This window comes from Mirounga angustirostris, unplaced genomic scaffold (assembly GCF_029215605.1).
Source record: "Mirounga angustirostris isolate CCGP_5_RB_7025 unplaced genomic scaffold, mMirAng1.0.hap1 SCAF_11, whole genome shotgun sequence".
In the NCBI taxonomy this organism is placed as follows: domain Eukaryota; kingdom Metazoa; phylum Chordata; class Mammalia; order Carnivora; family Phocidae; genus Mirounga; species Mirounga angustirostris.
In genome coordinates, this window is record NW_026991719.1 from 6922092 (window position 1) to 6939320 (window position 17229).

Consider the following 17229-nt stretch of genomic DNA (forward strand, 5'->3'; position numbering starts at 1 on the left):
TCAAAGGACACCAGTTATATTGGGTTAAGTGTTCACCTTACACTGGTGTGACTTCATCTTAATTTAACTAATCACATTGACCCTATTTCCGAATAAGGGCATGTTCACAGGCACCAGGCATAGGACTTGAACATATCTTTTGGGGGATATACTTCAACCCACAACACCAGGGAACCCAGGGCGTAGGAGCAGTGGACGTTCCTCCTGCCAGCACTGTCATGCTGACCTCGGGGAGGTAATTGGCCCGCAGAGAAGCCTTAGGGAACAAGTGGTTTGATTTGCAGGAACAGGGTCTTTTGCCCCCAAACGATCTTCTGTGCTATCACCAAAAATTGCTGTCCCTGCAGAATGTTCAAAAGACAGGGCAACTAGAAGTCAAAGGTATGGACAGGGCCCTGCGCTCCAGAGGACTTGTGCTAGATTTAATGCTCTACTGTTGCCATCTTGAAATTCTTCATTTTTTTTTTTTTTTTAAACGAGGCATCTGCTATGGTCTAGATGTTTGTGTGCTTCCCGGATTCGTATGTTAGAATCCCAGTTCTCAGTGTGATGGCATCAGGCGGTGGGCTCTTTGGGAAGTACGTAGGTCATGGTGCTGGAGTCTCGTGAATGGGATCGATGTTCTTTTATTTTATTAAAAAAATTTTTTTTAAATATTTTTAAAATTTATTTATATGACAGAGAGAGACACAGTGAGAGAGGGAACACAAGCAGGGGGAGTGGGAGAGGGAGAAGCAGGCTTCCTGCTGAGCAGGGAGCCCCATGCGGGGCTGGATCCCAGGACCCTGGGACCGTGCCTGAGCAGAAGGCAGACGCTTAACGACTGAGCCACCCAGGCACCCTGGGATCGATGTTCTTTTAAAAGAGACTTCCCAGAGTTCCCTCACCCCGTCTGCCATGGGAGGACACAGAGACCCAGAAGAGGACCCGCACCCAACCACGCTGGCATCCTGATCTTGGACTTCCCAGCCTCCAGAACTGTAAGAAATGAATTTCTGTTGTGTATAAGCCACTCAGTCTGTGGTGTTTTGTGAATGCAGTCCGAACGGGGTAAGGCAGGGTCTCACATTTCCGTTGTGCGCTACACAACACAGACCGCAAATGATGTGATCAGTTCTAGGTAGGGACACCAGGCGGTGAGTGGCATAGGAAACAAGGCAAAAATCACATGTTGTTTACAGCATAGCTGGCTTGGGGCTGGCTTTCTGCGCATTTCTTCTTCTATGCCAGGTAAGTCTGGCTGGACTTGCCGGAGACATGGCCTGAAGTTGAGTGACAAACAGCCAGCTCTTAAACGTGCTTGCCGCACAGAGCAAGTGTGAACGTGGCTGTGATCATACTTTGCTCAGTGGCCGGAGTAGGGCTTGGCACCTCTTTTTTTAAAAGATTTTATTTATTTATTTGTCAGAGAGAGAGAGAGCACAAGCAGGGGGAGTGGCAGGCAGAGGGAGAAGCAGGCTTCCCGCGGAGCAGGGAGCCCGATGCGGGGCTCGATCCCAGGACCCTGGGATCATGACCCGAGCCGAAGGCAGACACTTCACCGACGGAGCCACCCAGGCACCCTGGGCTTGGCACCTCTTAAATGATAAATAAATCCTTATTGATTATGAAGTTAAGGAAAATAGTACCCAGATGGCTCTTGGAATCAATATTGCGAAATGCCCCCCCCCATACCATCCCCTTTTGCGTGTGACCTGGTGCTTCGCACAGCGACGGCTCTTGGGCGTTTCAGCGAGCTCCCACACGATGCTGCCCCTGCTCGTTTATGAACCACTCTGTGAGCAGAAAGAGTTGTAGAAACACCGAGTGGCTGGCTATAAAGGCGAAAGACATGATTGCTAATTTCTGCGTTGACCTGACTGGACCATGTGGTGCCCAGACATTTGGTCAAGCGTTGTTCTGGGTGTGTCTGAGAAGCTGCTTCTGGACGAGACGAATGTTTGAATCAACAGAGTGAGGAAAGCAGATGTAGGTGGGTCTCATCCAACTCATCGAGGGCCTGAATAATACAGAAAGAATGAGTGTCTGTGAGGAAGGGGGACCTCCTCCTGCCTGACCACTGGGCTGGGACATCACTTTTCCTGCCTTTGGACTTGAACTGAAACATCAGCTCTTCTTGAGGCTCAAGCCTGCTGGCCTTGGACTGGCTACACCATTGGCTCTCCTGGGTTTCCAGTTCGCTGACTGCAGATCTTGGGACTTGTCAACCTCCATAATCACGTCAGCAAATTCCTTAGAACGAATCTCTTGATCTATCTCTCTATCTCTCTATCTCCTATTGGTTCTGTTTCTCTGGAAAACCCCGAGTAATACAGAGGTCAGATGGGAACGCCGAGCTTCCGTCTCAGGGCTGATGCTTTATAGCAGTGGTCAGATCACACTGGACTCGTTACTCACATTCTCTGAGCCTTGGTTTCCCCACCATAAAGCCTAGGCAGTACAAAGGTCATCCTACGTCACACCTATGCTGGGGCGGGGGGGGGGGGGCGGTTCTCAGCCTCGACACTAGTGACACGTGGAGTGGGATCCCTCTCTGTGGTGGGGCAGTCCTGTGCACTGTGGGATGTTGAGCAGCCTCCCTGGCTTCTACTTCCCGGATGCAGTACAACCTCCTTCCAAAACTGTCTCCAGACACTGCCACGTGTCCCCTGGGGGCCACAACTGTCCCTGGCTGAGAATCACTGATTCATAACAACCATCTTGTGGATTTGCCCGGTTGTTGCTCCAGGATCTAGCGAGGTTGTGTTCCAAAACTGTTCCATTCATGCTACAGAAGAGACTAATTTGTAACATCAGTGTTGTCAAATGGAAAAAAAAAAAATGGTTCATGACCCAGAGGCTGCTCCTTTCTGTGTTGCATTAATCCTCCTTCTTTTTCTGTAAGCGGGAGACTTCCAAGCTGCTCGGCTTGGCTCACAAGGCAGAGGTCTGCAGTTTAAGAAACGGTTTTTTCCAAATACACAGGGGACCAGAGTCATAATCCTGAACCGGAGAATCCAGCCAGGAGGAAGCATCTCGCAGTACGCTGGTTCATGGCAGCTATGTCTTCCTAAAATTATGGTTTGCCTGGAATACATTTTCAGTTTACTCGTTAGCATTTTGTTGAACATAACCCATGGGTTGGGAAGGAAAAGAGGTAAAAATGTAGCCTTGGGAGGGGAGACTTGGAGAGGAAGGAAGTGGGTGGTTCCGAGTGTTCTAAGTTTGGGAGAGAAATTGGTCTAACATTTTTTTTTTTAATCTGAATTTTAATTACTCAGGTATAAATGGAGTCCGCCTACAATATGACAGCCATGACCAATTCCAAGAATACCACTTGGTGCTGAGAAGCTGACACACAGCAGAATAATGCACTAAAATGGACCAAACACAGACCGCCTGGCTTATCCACGCAGCTGACTTTTCCAGAAGACCCTGCCCGTCTTTGGAGTGGAAGATTAGGAAACGAGAAAAACCCGAATCTCCAAACTGGCAGCAGCTATGCATTTAGAAAAGCGCTGTCAGGCTCTCTGTCCACACTCAGAATCTAAACAACAGCCTTTCTGATCACAGGTCAAATAAGTGTCTAAAGTTAAAGCCATAAAGCCACAAAGTAAAACATCAGGGAAAAACCTCACCCTGTCCCCATTCCAGTCGCCGAGGCTGCAGAGGGGTCCCAGTTAGGGATTTTGGCATTTGTCTCTTCCTTCGCAATCCCTAAACCAGAGAGACGGGAATGAGCAGGAGCTCCATCTAATCTCCTCCATGGCCTGTGGATTTGCATTATTTAAATATATGGGAAGTGCACATAATTGAGTAATTATTCTAGCATTTAAAGAATGCCAAACAATGAGCCATTTCTTCTTCAGACCCAATCCGGCCCACTTCCGGTTTCCTCTCGGCACAATGTGCAGAATTAGCCAATGTGTCATTTCCTAGAACACTTGATTGTTTGTACAAGTAAGCAAGACTCCTTTGGCAGTATTTATTTCTCTCATTTTAGACACGATGATTGTGGCCTTCATGGTACTCCCTTTTCTGGAAGCTTCTCAAGCATCGAATGTGTCTAGATGGAATTTTGTACCTTGTTTTTTTTTTTTTTAAATAAAGACTATCCTTGGGAAGAGGAGTGGGGACAGAGGCGGAATCTAACTGAAAGAGTAAAACTCTTCAAACTCTGTGTTTGCTCGTCTGGCGTGCAAAGAGCGTGCTGGTTTTACTCCTTGACAAGCATTTTAAGGAAAATCGTCCGCAAGCCGTACTTGAGTGCATTTTAACCGTTTCATAAAAGGGAATTCCCAGAAGGTCGGGGCAGCGAACAAGCATCTGCACCTCAATTACCCAGAGTCTAAGTGGATTTTTCCTGAGCTGTTTTTCCACCAGAAATCTTGCTGAGAGGATAGGTCACGGCGATGTTTGTACTTTTGTCGTTGGCGAGGCTGTGGTTTTAATATAGAGGCAGTCAAGAATGCGTAATTGTGCATTCAGCTCAGACCAAAGACTTCTTTCGCTCCAGTGTCTGGCGTGTGCCTCTGTTTTTAGTCCCACATGGAAAGCCCCGCTTGACCGTAAGAAAGGCGGGCCTTCTTCTCCCTGATAATTAGCACACGAGTACCATTCTTCCCAATTCCTGGTGGTGCTGGGGAGTCAGGACCCCCTTCCTCCACCCCCGCCTTCTCATCCGTCTCAACTCCCTGCACAGGTCTTCGGGGACCACCAGAGGCTGCCTGGGGCAAACCTTACAAGTCACAAAGGACTAACGGTGCTGTCAACAGGTCTTGGGCACCCCAAGTTCTGGCCTTTTCCTTTAGTTAGCTCATTTGGGGGAAGAGAAATGCAATAGGCCTGCTGCACTTCTCTGAGTCAGAGAGGCCCGGGGGCCACGGGGAGTGGGCATGTGGATAAAGCTTCTTCAGTGAGGGTCTCCCATCTGTCTTCACTGGCACGCTGTGTGCCCCCTTTTGCTGAATTCTCCTCTAGTAACGTGCCCATGAAATGAGGAATATCCGTAGATGTTGTCACGATGGTCAAATGATTTATAGTTTTGCTAAGTGCTTGGAAGAGAGCAAGCACAGCGGACTCTCTTAGGTCAGGCTCCCTCGAAGCAGTGCCTGAGGTGACCGTTGTCATGCGAGTGACTGATTGGGGGTGTGCTGACTGAAAGGGGTGGGGAGGCAGGCGAGGGCGGGGACGGCTAGCAAAGCCACGGCAGCCCAGGGGGAGCTCTGGAGTGTGGTGGCCTGGAGTTTGTCCCACAAGGCAAGAGGCAGGGCTGTCCTGCTGCGCAATCAGTCCCCGGGGGGTGGGCATAACCTCTCAGACGTCTGTCAGCCAAGGGTGAGCCTCCAAGAACGGTGTGTGCCCCAGCCAGGGAGATCTGGGTGGGATGCCGCATCTGCTATGAGAATCAAGTATTTGGTGCCAACCCCTCCACGTGCCAAGGGGACAGGGCTCCGAACTTGGGAACCTGAAGACCTGAGCCTCAGTTTCCGCATCTGAGGCATCTTCCTTTGAGTCTCACGGGCCTCCCTGCCTCCTCAATTTGGGGTTGGAACCCGGGCTTCATCTGTAGACAAATCACAGTTGTAAGTGCCTCGTGGCGTGGGGGCGTGCACAGAATCTATCTTGTTCTCTGCAGCATGCCAACACCCAGCCCCGGGCTTGTAGCACAGTCCCACCCGGTACGCAAGGCCTCCCATCCTCAGGGAAAGGCCAGTCTAGCTTGCCTCTCAGCTCCTAACTGGATGCCCCCCACCCCCCTTACTCTCTACCTGATACTTTCTCTTCTTGCCTTTCATGATGTGTGGGTGTGCTCCTCTCTCTGTAGAGCCTGGCTTCACTCTAACACACCCCAGCCCCATTCAGGGCAGATTTGAGTGACAGTACCCAGATTTGTGAAATTCTGAAAGGACGTGATGCCTGGGAGGGCGGGAACGCAGCTTCAGCCCGGCCACGTTGGGTGGCAAAGTGACTGCGGGGTGGGTGCGAAGAGAGAGAAAAGACAGTGGCAGCTCTCATGCCAATTAGGAGGGAAGATGTCAGAGCAGGGAGACTTGGCACTCGGGCATCCCCTGGAATGTGCAAGATCAGGAAGTATTTGCTTTTTTGTTGGACCCTAGTGGTGGAATTTCCGGCATATAAGTTTTGGGTGGGGGCAGATACTTGGGGAGCACGGCAGTTTCTGTGCTGTGGTGGGAGGAGGGGAGGAAAGACCTTCCTCGGGTATGTCCCAGGTAGCAGTCTCCATGCCTTCACAGTCTCTAAAAACATTTCCCCCTTATAAAAGTAATATTACCATTTTACGATTTGGAGGGTAAATAATTTTTAAAAAACCATCTCACTGAAGGAATGCAAACTACCGTGAGCGTTCTGAAAGGTTTTCCTTTAGTCTCTTCTCCTATGTATCTAGATTTGGATCACTGTTTGACTTTTTACTAGCTATTTTTATATCACCATAATAGTGCTTTAAAACCTTCCTGATACTTTCCTGCATTTCCTGGCATTAAGTCTCACGGCCAGGGAACTGGAGTACTAAGTAGCTTGGACACTTGGAGCAAGAGAGAACCCTAAAGCTGGACTTCAGTTTCCCCAGCTTGAGATGCGAGTGGAACATAAGTTACCATCGGGGTTTCGAGGTTTAGGAATTGACCTGGCTTCCTGCCCAGCAGTGGCCTACTTGGGTCTCTGCTCAAACTATCAGATCCTCCAGTCTGGAAGGTGGAAGAGCTCAAGGCAGGTCAGGGGGCCTGGCCCAGAGAGGGGACTCGGGATCAGCCCTTCTGGGGCTCTCCTGGCAGGGATGCATAAGTGGCCACCTGCCCAGCTCCCCGCTTCCAGGTGTGTCCTCCCAGCTTCACCCAAGATGACTGGCCACCGGTACCTCTTCCAGCTACCCGAACTCCCTCGGCCTCCCCTCCGGGGCTTTACCGCACTTCGCGGGACCACCTTGGGTATTCGGGAGACCCAAGGCACAGTTCCCCTCACCCCAAGTGCGCAGAGGGGAGGCTCCCAGACCTCCAAGGCCTGGGAGCGGGTAAAGTGAGGGGACCGCCCTCTCCCCCGGGGAATTGTTTGGGTCCCAGGAGGCAGCCCCAGGCGGGCCGCGCCTGCAGCTCGGGTGGGGTGCCGTCCTCCCGGCCCTCCTTCCTCTCCGCGGTGGCCCGGGGGCGGACGGACGCGGCGGCGCCCATCCTGGCCCCCGCGCGGTTTCCCGGCGAAGCGGGAGGAGGGAGGTGGTGGAATGGGAAGAGGGAGGAGCGCGCGCCGCGGGAGGGGAAGGAGAAGGAGGAGCAGCGGCTGGGGGCAGAAGGAGCCTCCGGCTGGGGAGCCGGAGGAGCAGCAGCAGGAGGAGGTGGGGGCGCCGGGGGTAGAGGAGAGGGTAGCCGAGGAGCCCCGGGGGAGCTTGGAGGCGGAGCAGCGGAGGGAGCCTGCAGGACTAGCAGCTAGGCGGCCGGTGTAGCCGAGGGGGGCCGAGCGGAGGGGGCGGAGCAGCGGGGGGGCGGGGCCTGCGCGCGCCCCGCCCCTCCCGGCCGGGCCGCGCGGAGGAACGAAGATGGCCGGGCGCGCCGCGGGAATCGAGGGGCCGCCGGCAGCAGTGGCGGCGGCGGTGGCGGCTCCGGGGCTGTGACTCCACGCGTGGCGGCGATCCGAGCGACCCGGGCGGGCGAGCGGGCAGTGCGGGCGACGACGCGCAGGGCCGGGCGGGCGGCGGGCGGGCGCCGGTGCACGGGCGCCGGGCGGAGGATGCACCGGGCGCGGCGGGCGGCTCCCCGCGGCCGCCCCCGCGCCCCGGACGCCGGGCCTTAGTGCTGGCGGAGGAGGCGGCGCGCGCGGGGCGGCCGGGCGGCGGCGGCGGGGCCCGTGCGGTCATGCCGTGGCTGAGCGGCGGCCGGCGGCGGCGGCGGCGGGGAGAGCCGCGGGAGGCCCCGCGGGAGCCGCCGCCGCCCGCGCAGCCCCCTCGGGAGCCGCCGCCGCCCGCGCCCCCGGCCGCGGCCCCCGCGCCCCCCGCGCCCTCCGCGCCGCCGCCGCCGCCGCCGCGGGCCCGGGAGAGCGCCGAGCTGCCGCTGCCCGCCGGCTGGGAGGAGGCGCGCGACTACGACGGCCGCGTCTTCTACATCGACCACAACACGCGCCAGACGTCGTGGATCGACCCCCGCGACCGGTAAGGGCGGGGGCGCGGACCGGGGCCGGGATCCGGGCGCTCCATCCCTTGGGCTCTGGGAGGGGACCGAGGACGCCGGGAGGCCTCCGGGTCTGGGCGAAGATCGCGTGTCTTCGGGGCCCCGGCCACGATCCGGGCGCCCCACGCCCCTACCCTGGGGCCTTGGACGAGGACCGAGCGCCCCCTCTCCGGCTTCGAGCCCCCGGAGTGCGGAGCCCCGGCCGCCTCCCGGCCCCCGCTGCGGGGCCGACACAGTGACTTGGTTCCCTCACGTCACCCGCTGACCGGCGCCTGGAAGCTGGGCGCCTGGAATTTCCTCTCCCAGGGCTGACGGATGGCCCTCTTTTCCTTTTTCCGCCGCGGCCTCGCCCATCCCTCCCGGGCCTCAGCGGCCCACCGCCCCGGGCCCCGCGGTGGCCAGATGAGCTGTCATCTTGGAGCGTAAACGTGCGCTCCAGCTTCGTGGTGTGGGTTCCTTGTCTGGCGGGCTCAGCCTAGTTTCCATCCAAAGACTGGTGCCAGATGGGCCACTGCAGGGATTTCCAGTTCTTTTGCAGTTGGGAGAGCCTGCTCCCAGACTATGATGGTGGCTCTTTAGCGCCTTTTAAAAACTGAGTTAAAATTCTGATTGAAATAGCCTAGTGTACCGCAGCCAGAATGGAATATGATTAGACCCATATGCTTTTAGAGTAAACGAAAAACAAGAGTTGAATTTCAGGTTTCCTTTTTGTGCAAGATGTGAATAGGGCGCTAAGTTGTCTTATTATTCATGTGACTATATCCCATGGAGTAAAAAATGGAATCTTCTAGCACTACCAGATTGCATTTAATTAAGTTCGCGTAATGATGCTTTTCCTTAACTTTCTGTGTGATGGCTGGTTTCAGTGGTTCTGCTTTTTTGGAGAGATGCGTGCGTGTGTGTGTGTGTGTGTGTGTAATTGGGAATTCTGTTGAAACCAAGTGTTTCTAGTGGTTACCTGATATCTTGTCCTGTCGGGAGCAACTTATCCCTGCGCTGGGCCTGGGTTCCAGAAAGGAAATGCTGCAGGCTTCCCGGTGATTTTAAGACTTGAAAAGGCTCAGTGCGATGACATTGCTCCTGCCTCCTCCTTACCTGCACAGGAAAGGCGGCGCTGCATGGCCCTGGCGTTTGAAAATAAACTTTGGAGGAGGGAAGCTGTTGGATTATTGTTTGAAGGATCTCTCTGGGTTCAGATAGGGAAAAACAAAACAAAGCAAAATGATTGTGTTTCCCTGACATTCTCCCTGAACACAGCTAACTTCTGGACCCAGAAACTTAGATAAATCCTAGCAGTTTTATGAGTTAAAAAGATGCTTAGTTATTTTGAAAATCAGGTGAGATCATATAATAATTTTAACCAAAGGCTAGAGCCACAGCTGTTTGATCAAGCCTTGGATGGTTCTGGAATTGGTAGAACTGCTTGGAACGGAGCGCCCTTTTATGCTGTATGTCTGTTAAAAACCCAAACAACTGGAAAATGAACCAATTAAAAATCCTGTTTGGCTTAGAAAAGGCTAAGGCTCATTTTATGAGAGTAATATAAAACAGTTGTGGTTACATTGCAGTGGGGATTCAAGATGAAAAATATAAATGTGCAACTTTCCATTTTAATGGTATGACCCAGGACATAGGTGAGCAGACCCCACAGGAGTCAGCTTGTAGAATCTTCCTTTCTGTGTGTTTCGTACACGTTTCCTATGTTCTTTTTTCCAGAAATCCGTTTGTGTTACTGAATGACATTTTCACCCTTTTCAGACATCACTTGCGTTAGAGATTTTTTGAAAGTCCCGTTTCTAATGTTAAAGTGTTGATAGAGTGAACAAAAGCGCATATTTTACATTTTTTATAAAGTAAAAACATGTGTATACTTTTATGGGACATTGTTTTTATAGTGAGTGAAAATTCAGTAGGGGACAGCTTGTACTTCAGCTCCCATAATACCTTGCCCGAAATATGTATGGAATGCTCAGCAAGCCACAAACATTTAAGTGGAGTCTACAGAAGGGTGTAAATGGCGAATGGTGTAATAGCCATTCTTCTTCCTCTTTCAAAACAGAACCTTGCCGATTTTTGTGGGTGACTGATTATCCCTTAAAGTTGTAACTGATTTTTATTATATGGAAAAAACTGTTTGTCGGAGCACATTTTCTCCATGTGCATCTGACAGTTAAAACCCTTTTGGAGTTGTGTTTAATTCACACAACTGGAAGACGGTGTTCAGGGACTTTCTCCAGCTTCCAGAGAACTGATAGGAGAGTGGCAAATAAATAAATAAATAAATAGGTTTGTAAAGAAAACGAAATTAGGAAGGACTAAATGAATGTAGTAGGTGAGGCGAAAATTGTTGCTGACTTAAACCATTATTTCATATACAATTTAGTAAAAGCTATAATAGCGTAAGGTATGCTCCTGTAAGCAAAGTAACCGAGGGCCAAGGGTTGTAAATAATCTCTTCTAGAGTTTTATTTATTTATTTATTTTCAAAGATTTTATTTATTTATTTGACGGAGAGAGGGAACACAAGCAGGGGGAGTGGGAGAGGGAGAAGCAGACCTCCTGCAGAGCAGAGAGCCTGATGCGGGGCTTGATCCCAGGATCCTGAGATCATGACCTGAGCCAAAGGCAGACGCTTAACGACTGAGCCACCCAGGTGCCCCTCTTATAGAGTTTTATAGTGATTCCATTCAATGTTGTGTTTAACAACATTTGATATTGGCAGCTCAGGGTGTGTTGGTGAATTACTGGAGTTGTAATTTCTTTCTCAGGTCACAGCCAAAAGATTGCAAGCCTAAGGAAATAATCTTTACAGATGTGGCTACAGATGTATAAAAAAATCTCAGCATTTTCAAAACAAAGTTTTTTTGGTTTGATTTTGAACCTGCCTTAGGCTTCAATTCACTATCTCTGCCGATCAGTACTGTCTGTATAATTTTCATAGTTTCCTGCGAATCGTACCCAAAGACCTTGTTAAAAAAATATAAAGTTGATTGTTTCTATGGCTGGTAGTTTCTTTGGGTGAGTCTTGTGTGGTTTCCATTAGTTACATGTATGTATTCTACGTATATTAATTCGGAGTTCAGTGACCACTCTATACAAAGATATTTGCTATTTAGGCAGAAAACATGGGAAGAACATATTCACCTCCTTTGGAAGAATTTAGTGCCTTTGACAGTTGTGTATATGTGCGCTTCTTGTGCGATTGTGTTGATGTTACCCTGTAGATGGACTGAGTGATTGAAACTTCATGTTCTGCTTCTTGGAGCTCAGTTGAGATTACAATACTGGAAGGCCAGCCTCGAGCAGCTTAAGGATGGTGGACCATATCACATTTGAGATCAAAGCAGAATATAAATGGTCCTGATGATGGTGGACGGCCCAGATTATATCATGACATAAACTTTCAGGGACCCATTTGTTCTCGAGATGGGATTTGACCTCCAATTGGAGAAATTCTATGGTATATTAACATTCCTTTGAACAGGCTGTTGTTTTATGGAGAAAACAATCCATGGTTTGGGAATTTGCCAGGCCGGAGCCCCATATAACCGAGCCGGATGACATCATTGCCACCTTCTTGCGACCTTTATTTAGTATTAATTAATAGGAGGTTTACTATATTTACTCCACAGACTCTATTTCTGGATTGTACAAACTTTCTGATAAACAGACAATGATTTCTCCGTTTTTCATGTTTTAAAGATTATTGGTACTGTTTGTATGAACATGGGGGAGTGTCTTGCTTTTAAGGCCATAAGGGGTGGGCTCCTGGAAGAATCTTTGTCCATTTAGATGATAAACAATCATTTCTTGGTCTATTCTTGGCCTAGTATCTTTTTTTTTTTTTTTAAGAAAAGTGAATGGAAAAGTCATTTCTGAAAATAGATCCCGGATGTTTAGAAATCTCTGTTTCCTTTCCTCCCTTTTCACTCTGATTTTGGAAGTGGAAATAACGTGTTCCACCCTCTCTGGTAGGTTCTGCTTCAGGAACCTGCGGGTCGGGCATTAAATGTTAAAAGCCACCTGGAGAGCCTGGTGAGCTTCTTCTAGCCTAGGTCCTTTGGTAATGTTGGTTGCCTTTCCAATACATTCAGTAAAATTACTCTGATGGATTAAAGCACAGTTAAATTCTCCTGAATTCAGTAATTCCCATTTAAATCCAGTAAAATGAAGAAATATTTACAGAGATTGTTGGCCTCCTGTGTTCTCGAAGGTGGATGGAGACCCAGGTTTTCTGGGAGTTGGGAGACAGACATACAAAATGAAGACAGTGGTCACGAGGTGGTGATGGCTTCTGAGAAAAGGAGGGAGGGCTCATTTGAGTTGGGGTGGGGGGGTGTCTTCCATTGATTTCCTCCGTTGAGGGTTTCTCCTGGGCTTTCTGGGAGCTGGGGAGAAGGAGGAATGTGAAGAAAGTGCTGGAGGCAGGAAGTGCCCGAGGGCTGTTCGGAATCACTGAGGTCAGTTTCACTGAGCCAGCATCTTTGTGTGAGGGAGGTGAGACTTGGGCAAGACCACGCAGAGCTTGGAACCCTCAGCTTGGGAGTTGGAAGTGCTTGGACTGTCTTGTGCAAGCTCCTCATTTCGCAGTGCAGGCCACAGCTATGGGGACGTCCTGCTGGCAGTTGGAAGGACAGGGACTGGAGCGGAGTCTTCTGGCCGGGACCCGGTACTCTTTCTGGTATGCCCCTCAGCTGCCCAAACCCCACCCACTTTTAAGTATCCTGCCTCTGTGTATTTGTTCGTTCATTCATTCATTCATTCATTCTTTCCATAACTGTTGCACAGCCTCTCCGTCCCAGGTGCTCCTCCAGGGTTCGGCTCCAGCGGCGAGCGCCAGCAGACAAGTCCCTGCCCCATGGGGCTTTCACACCTCGCCGTGGTGAGGGCATCTTCAAAGGGTGCTTGTGCAGCTGTGGAATGTCCAGTGTCTTCTAAATGGAGGGTCCTCTTTTTTATTTCTTTAAAGCTCAAGGGGCTAAGGAAACGAGAGGGAAGGAGAAAGGGAGCAGGTTAGGGCAGCCCCCAGACAGCAAGCCCTGCACTTGGGTGGGTGGGCCGGCCATCGCGCCAGGCTGGAGAGCTTCTGAGCGGCCGTGATGTATGAGCCTCGGCGCCACTGGGACACAGAGCCCTGCAAGGTGAGTCCGGCCTCTGCAGGCCGTGTGGAGCTCCGTCAGGACACCAGAGAGCCACCGGGCCGGATGAGCTCTTTCTGCCGCTAGGAGCCCTGTCCCACGGGAAGGCGGCCGTCTCCACCGTGGGGGAGGCCTCTGAGTGTATGGATCAACTGGATTCGCCCTGAAAATTATCCTCACTTAAAAAAAAATTGAGAGAAGATTTCCATAGCATGAAATGTACCATTTTAAAGTGCACAATGTCGTGGTTTTTAGTATATTCACAGGCTTGTGCCACCATCACCACTGTCTAATTCCAGAACTTTCCCGTCACCGCAGCAAGAAACCCTAGAGCCATTAGCAGTCACTCCCCACCCCCCCTCAGCCCCTGGCAACTGCTCGTGTGCTTTCTCTGTGGAGTTGCCTGTTCTAGACATTTCATCTAAGTGGCATCATACACTCCGTGGCCCCCTGTGTCTGGCTTATTTTGCTCAGCGTGATCTCTTCGCGGTCCGTCCGCGTCGCAGTGTAGATCAGTGCTTCGTGCCTTTTCATTGCCAAGTGCCGCTCCGCTGTGTGGCGAGGGCACGGTTTGGAAGCCGCCCCGACGTGCCCCCCTCGTCCAGGTGTTCCGTGCGGAGTAGAGGAAGCAGGCGTGGCTTGAGTTGCACTGTGTCCACTGCAGCTGTTCTCCTCCCAGAAACATGACCGTTCCCGTGTTTACAGTGACAGAATGTAAACACGGCCTCGTGTGGTCCGTGAGCGACCCGAGCTCTTGGGCGGCTCGGATCAGCTGTTGTCTGTTCTCATTCGCTTGCTGCTTGTTCTGGCTCCCCGATAGCTAGAGCCGGCCTCTCCCGGGCGCCAGGGCTCCCCCAGAGTCCCAGGGCCCTCTGCACGTGGTGCCCAGGGAGCCCCGCGTTTCAGGCTTCAGATTCTGTTCCCTAGCACGAGCCTCGAGTGGATTGCGCTTTCTGCAGAAGGTGTCACGACTCAGGACGGGGTTCCGATGTTGATCTGAGGTGGACGTTTGCCGTTCTGCCCCTGTGCTCGGCACTGCAGGCTTGTAACGGAGAGCTCTCGGTTGCGGACTGCCTGGGGACTGCTTCTCCGGGCCCCAGCGAACGTGTTTCCTTGCCCTTTCTCCCCAGGTGTCCGTTCATGCAGGGCAGTGTCCGTTGGCCTGGGACGCCCGGGCGAGCTAGCCCGTGAGGGCTTGGAATGGGGGAGCGCGGGGCTTTGTGGCCCGACGGGCCGTGCGGGGGCCTGGCCCCCCGAGAGCAGCGCGGGGCTGGCCTGGCTGCCGCTGCACACGTTTGCGCCCCGCCTCCAGTCTCTCTCGCCCAGAAATGGCCCTCACGCACACTGGCCCGCTTCTCAGAGAAAACGGACGTTTTTAAGGACGGCGGGATGCCGTCCTTCCGAAGCCTGTGCGACTTGTTTGTGAAGTAATGCACTTCTTATGACTGATCAATCAACTGACGGACGCAGCCGAAGCAGCGGGAAACTCCGTGCAAGTTCACGGTTTGGCATCATGGCAACTCTCGGTGCTCGCTTGGCGCTGGGCTCCCGTGCACAGCTGCCCTTTGAAATGTGCAGGTCCACAGGGACCTGGGGTGTTTTTTCTATGACACGGGGAGCCCGCTGAAGCATTCTTGCCACATGAGAAGGAAACAGTGCATGAATATGCAGAACACATGGAAATCCCCATCTGCCCCTTCCCAGAGGGAACCTCCCGTAACAGCTTGCTGTGTGTCCTTCTCGTCCCTTCTCTACTCTCTACCTAGATACATGTGCATAAAGCTGGACCTCTGTCTTGGGATTTTACATAAGTGGAATCATACTGTCAACTTGTTTTCCCCCGTGACTTGACACTTTCATTTAATATGTCTGGTTGCTCTTTCCACTATTGGAATATACAGATCTACCACCATTCTTGAAAATTTTTTTTTACTGAGGTCAATTTCACATAACAGAATTACTCATTTTAAAGTGAGCGACTCCGTGGGGCGCCTGGGTGGCTCAGTGGTTAAGCGTCTGCCTTCGGCTCAGGTCATGGTCCCAGGGTCCCGGGATCCTGGGATCGAGCCCCACATCGGGCTCCCTGCTCTGCGGGGAGCCTGCTTCTCCCTCTTCCACTCCCCCTGCTTGTGTTTCCTCTCTCACTGTGTATCTCTGTCAAATAAATAAATAAAATCTTTAACAAAAAAAAAAGTGAGCGACTCCGTGGCGTTTAGTGGTCACAGTGTTGTGCACCCGCCCCCTCTGTCCAGTCCCAGAACATTCCTTCATCCCCGAAGGAAACCCCGTCCCCATGAAGCAGCCACTCCCCGTTTCCCCCTCCCCACAGCCCCTGGCCCCCACCCCCACCCCCCCAGGCCGCTTTCGCTCTCTCTGGCTTTGCCAATTCTGGGCGCTCCATCTAAATGGAATCGTGGGATATGTGGCCTTTTGTGGGGGGCTTCTTTCGTCTAGCCTAATGTTTTCGAGGTTCATCCCCGTTGTAGGGGTCTGGTTTTATGCTTCTGCTTTTGGTTTAATACAGGGACATTCCCTCACGTGATCGTAACCGAGGGCAGCTGTGTGAACTGTGCCCACGGGAGCAGCCAGCACACTCTAAGAAAAATCAATTGACCCTCCAGAAAAAGAGAGTTCAGCTTTTCGTTTGTTCCTTAACTTAGCCTTTGATTCGTTCCTTTGAGAAAGAGAGAAGTATAAAATCTTCCACATTTCTTTTTATCATTAGGGATGGGGAGCCAAAAAACTAACATGTAGTAAGACTTTTTAATAATAATCTAGATGCTACGCCTGTGCCGAGTGCCATGGAGAATAACAAACAAACATCACCCAGCCCTTTTCCTCAAGGAGCTGCAAACGCCGCCGGGGAAGCAGAGAGAGCGTCTGCGGAGTAAGAAGCTAGTGCCCCAGTGGTTACCAGTGTGTTGCCCGTGGGGGGGGGGGGGCGGCGCGGCGGGGCAGCCCTCAGGCCAGAGACCGACGCCCCAGCCAAGCTCCTGCCCCCCCCACCCCGCGCCACGCAGCCGTGCAAGGCCCTGAATGTCCCTGTGCCTAGATTTTCTCACACAGATAAGGAGGAGGACATACTTGTTAGTCGATGAACCAATGTTTCTGTGTAAAGTGTTTCCCGAGCATCATGGCTGGCCCTGGGAGATCCTAGGACAGGGTTGGCCATCAGTAGCCCATAGGCCGAACCCAGCCCACCGCCTGTTTTTATCCAGCCTGCAGGAGAAGAATGGGCTTTCCATTTTTAAGTGGCTGAAGAAGAATAAAAAGAAGAGTAGTGTTTTGTGAAATTCACATTTCAGTGTCCATGAATAAAGTTTTATTGGAGCTTAGGTCCACACGCTGTGGCTGCTTTCGAGCTATAACTGACTACAAGGACAGACTTAAGTTGCTGGACAGAGACTGTGTGGCCCACCAAGCTGAAAATATTACCGTCTGGCTCTTTACAGAAAATGTTTGCTGACCCCAGATCTTAGAATACAGGATTCATTAAGGTAACCGTTGGTCAGTGGGCGTGCAGGGGGTGGGGCACAGGGTAAGACCCGAAGACCCCAGTGGGAAGTCTAACCACCGAGAGGAAAGGGGCTCGGGATCATAAAAGCCAGCGGGGACGTTTTAGTCAAGGAACCCCTCCATAGAAACGTCTTCAAAAAGGATGTTGTATCTGTTGTAAGACAACCAGGGATAGTTAGGTTAGATCATTTAAATAATATGTAAATTAAGACTAAGGAGGCAGGAAAATAACCACATTTAGAAAGATTTTTCATTAGGGGCACCTGGGTGGCTCAGTCAGCTAAGCATCCGACTCTTCGTTTCAGCTCAGGTCATGATCTCGGGGCCGTGAGATTGAGCCCCGTGTTGGGGAGCCTGCTTAAGATTCTCTCTCCCTCTCCCTCTGCCCCCACCCCCAGTGCTCTCTCTCTGTTTCT

The 17229-nt window shown here is 51.8% G+C and overlaps 1 protein-coding gene across 1 annotated transcript in view; it reads left to right on the top strand.

The window, feature by feature from the left end:
• The first annotated feature begins 7832 nt into the window (after positions 1-7832).
• Positions 7833-17229, top strand: part of WWC3 (WWC family member 3) — a 117402-nt gene continuing 108005 nt past the window's right edge. Inside the window, exon 1 of the mRNA XM_045874341.3 lies at positions 7833-8140. Coding sequence (XP_045730297.1) covers positions 7848-8140 — 293 coding nt within the window. The 5' untranslated portion in view covers positions 7833-7847. The remainder of the gene's footprint in view (positions 8141-17229) is intronic.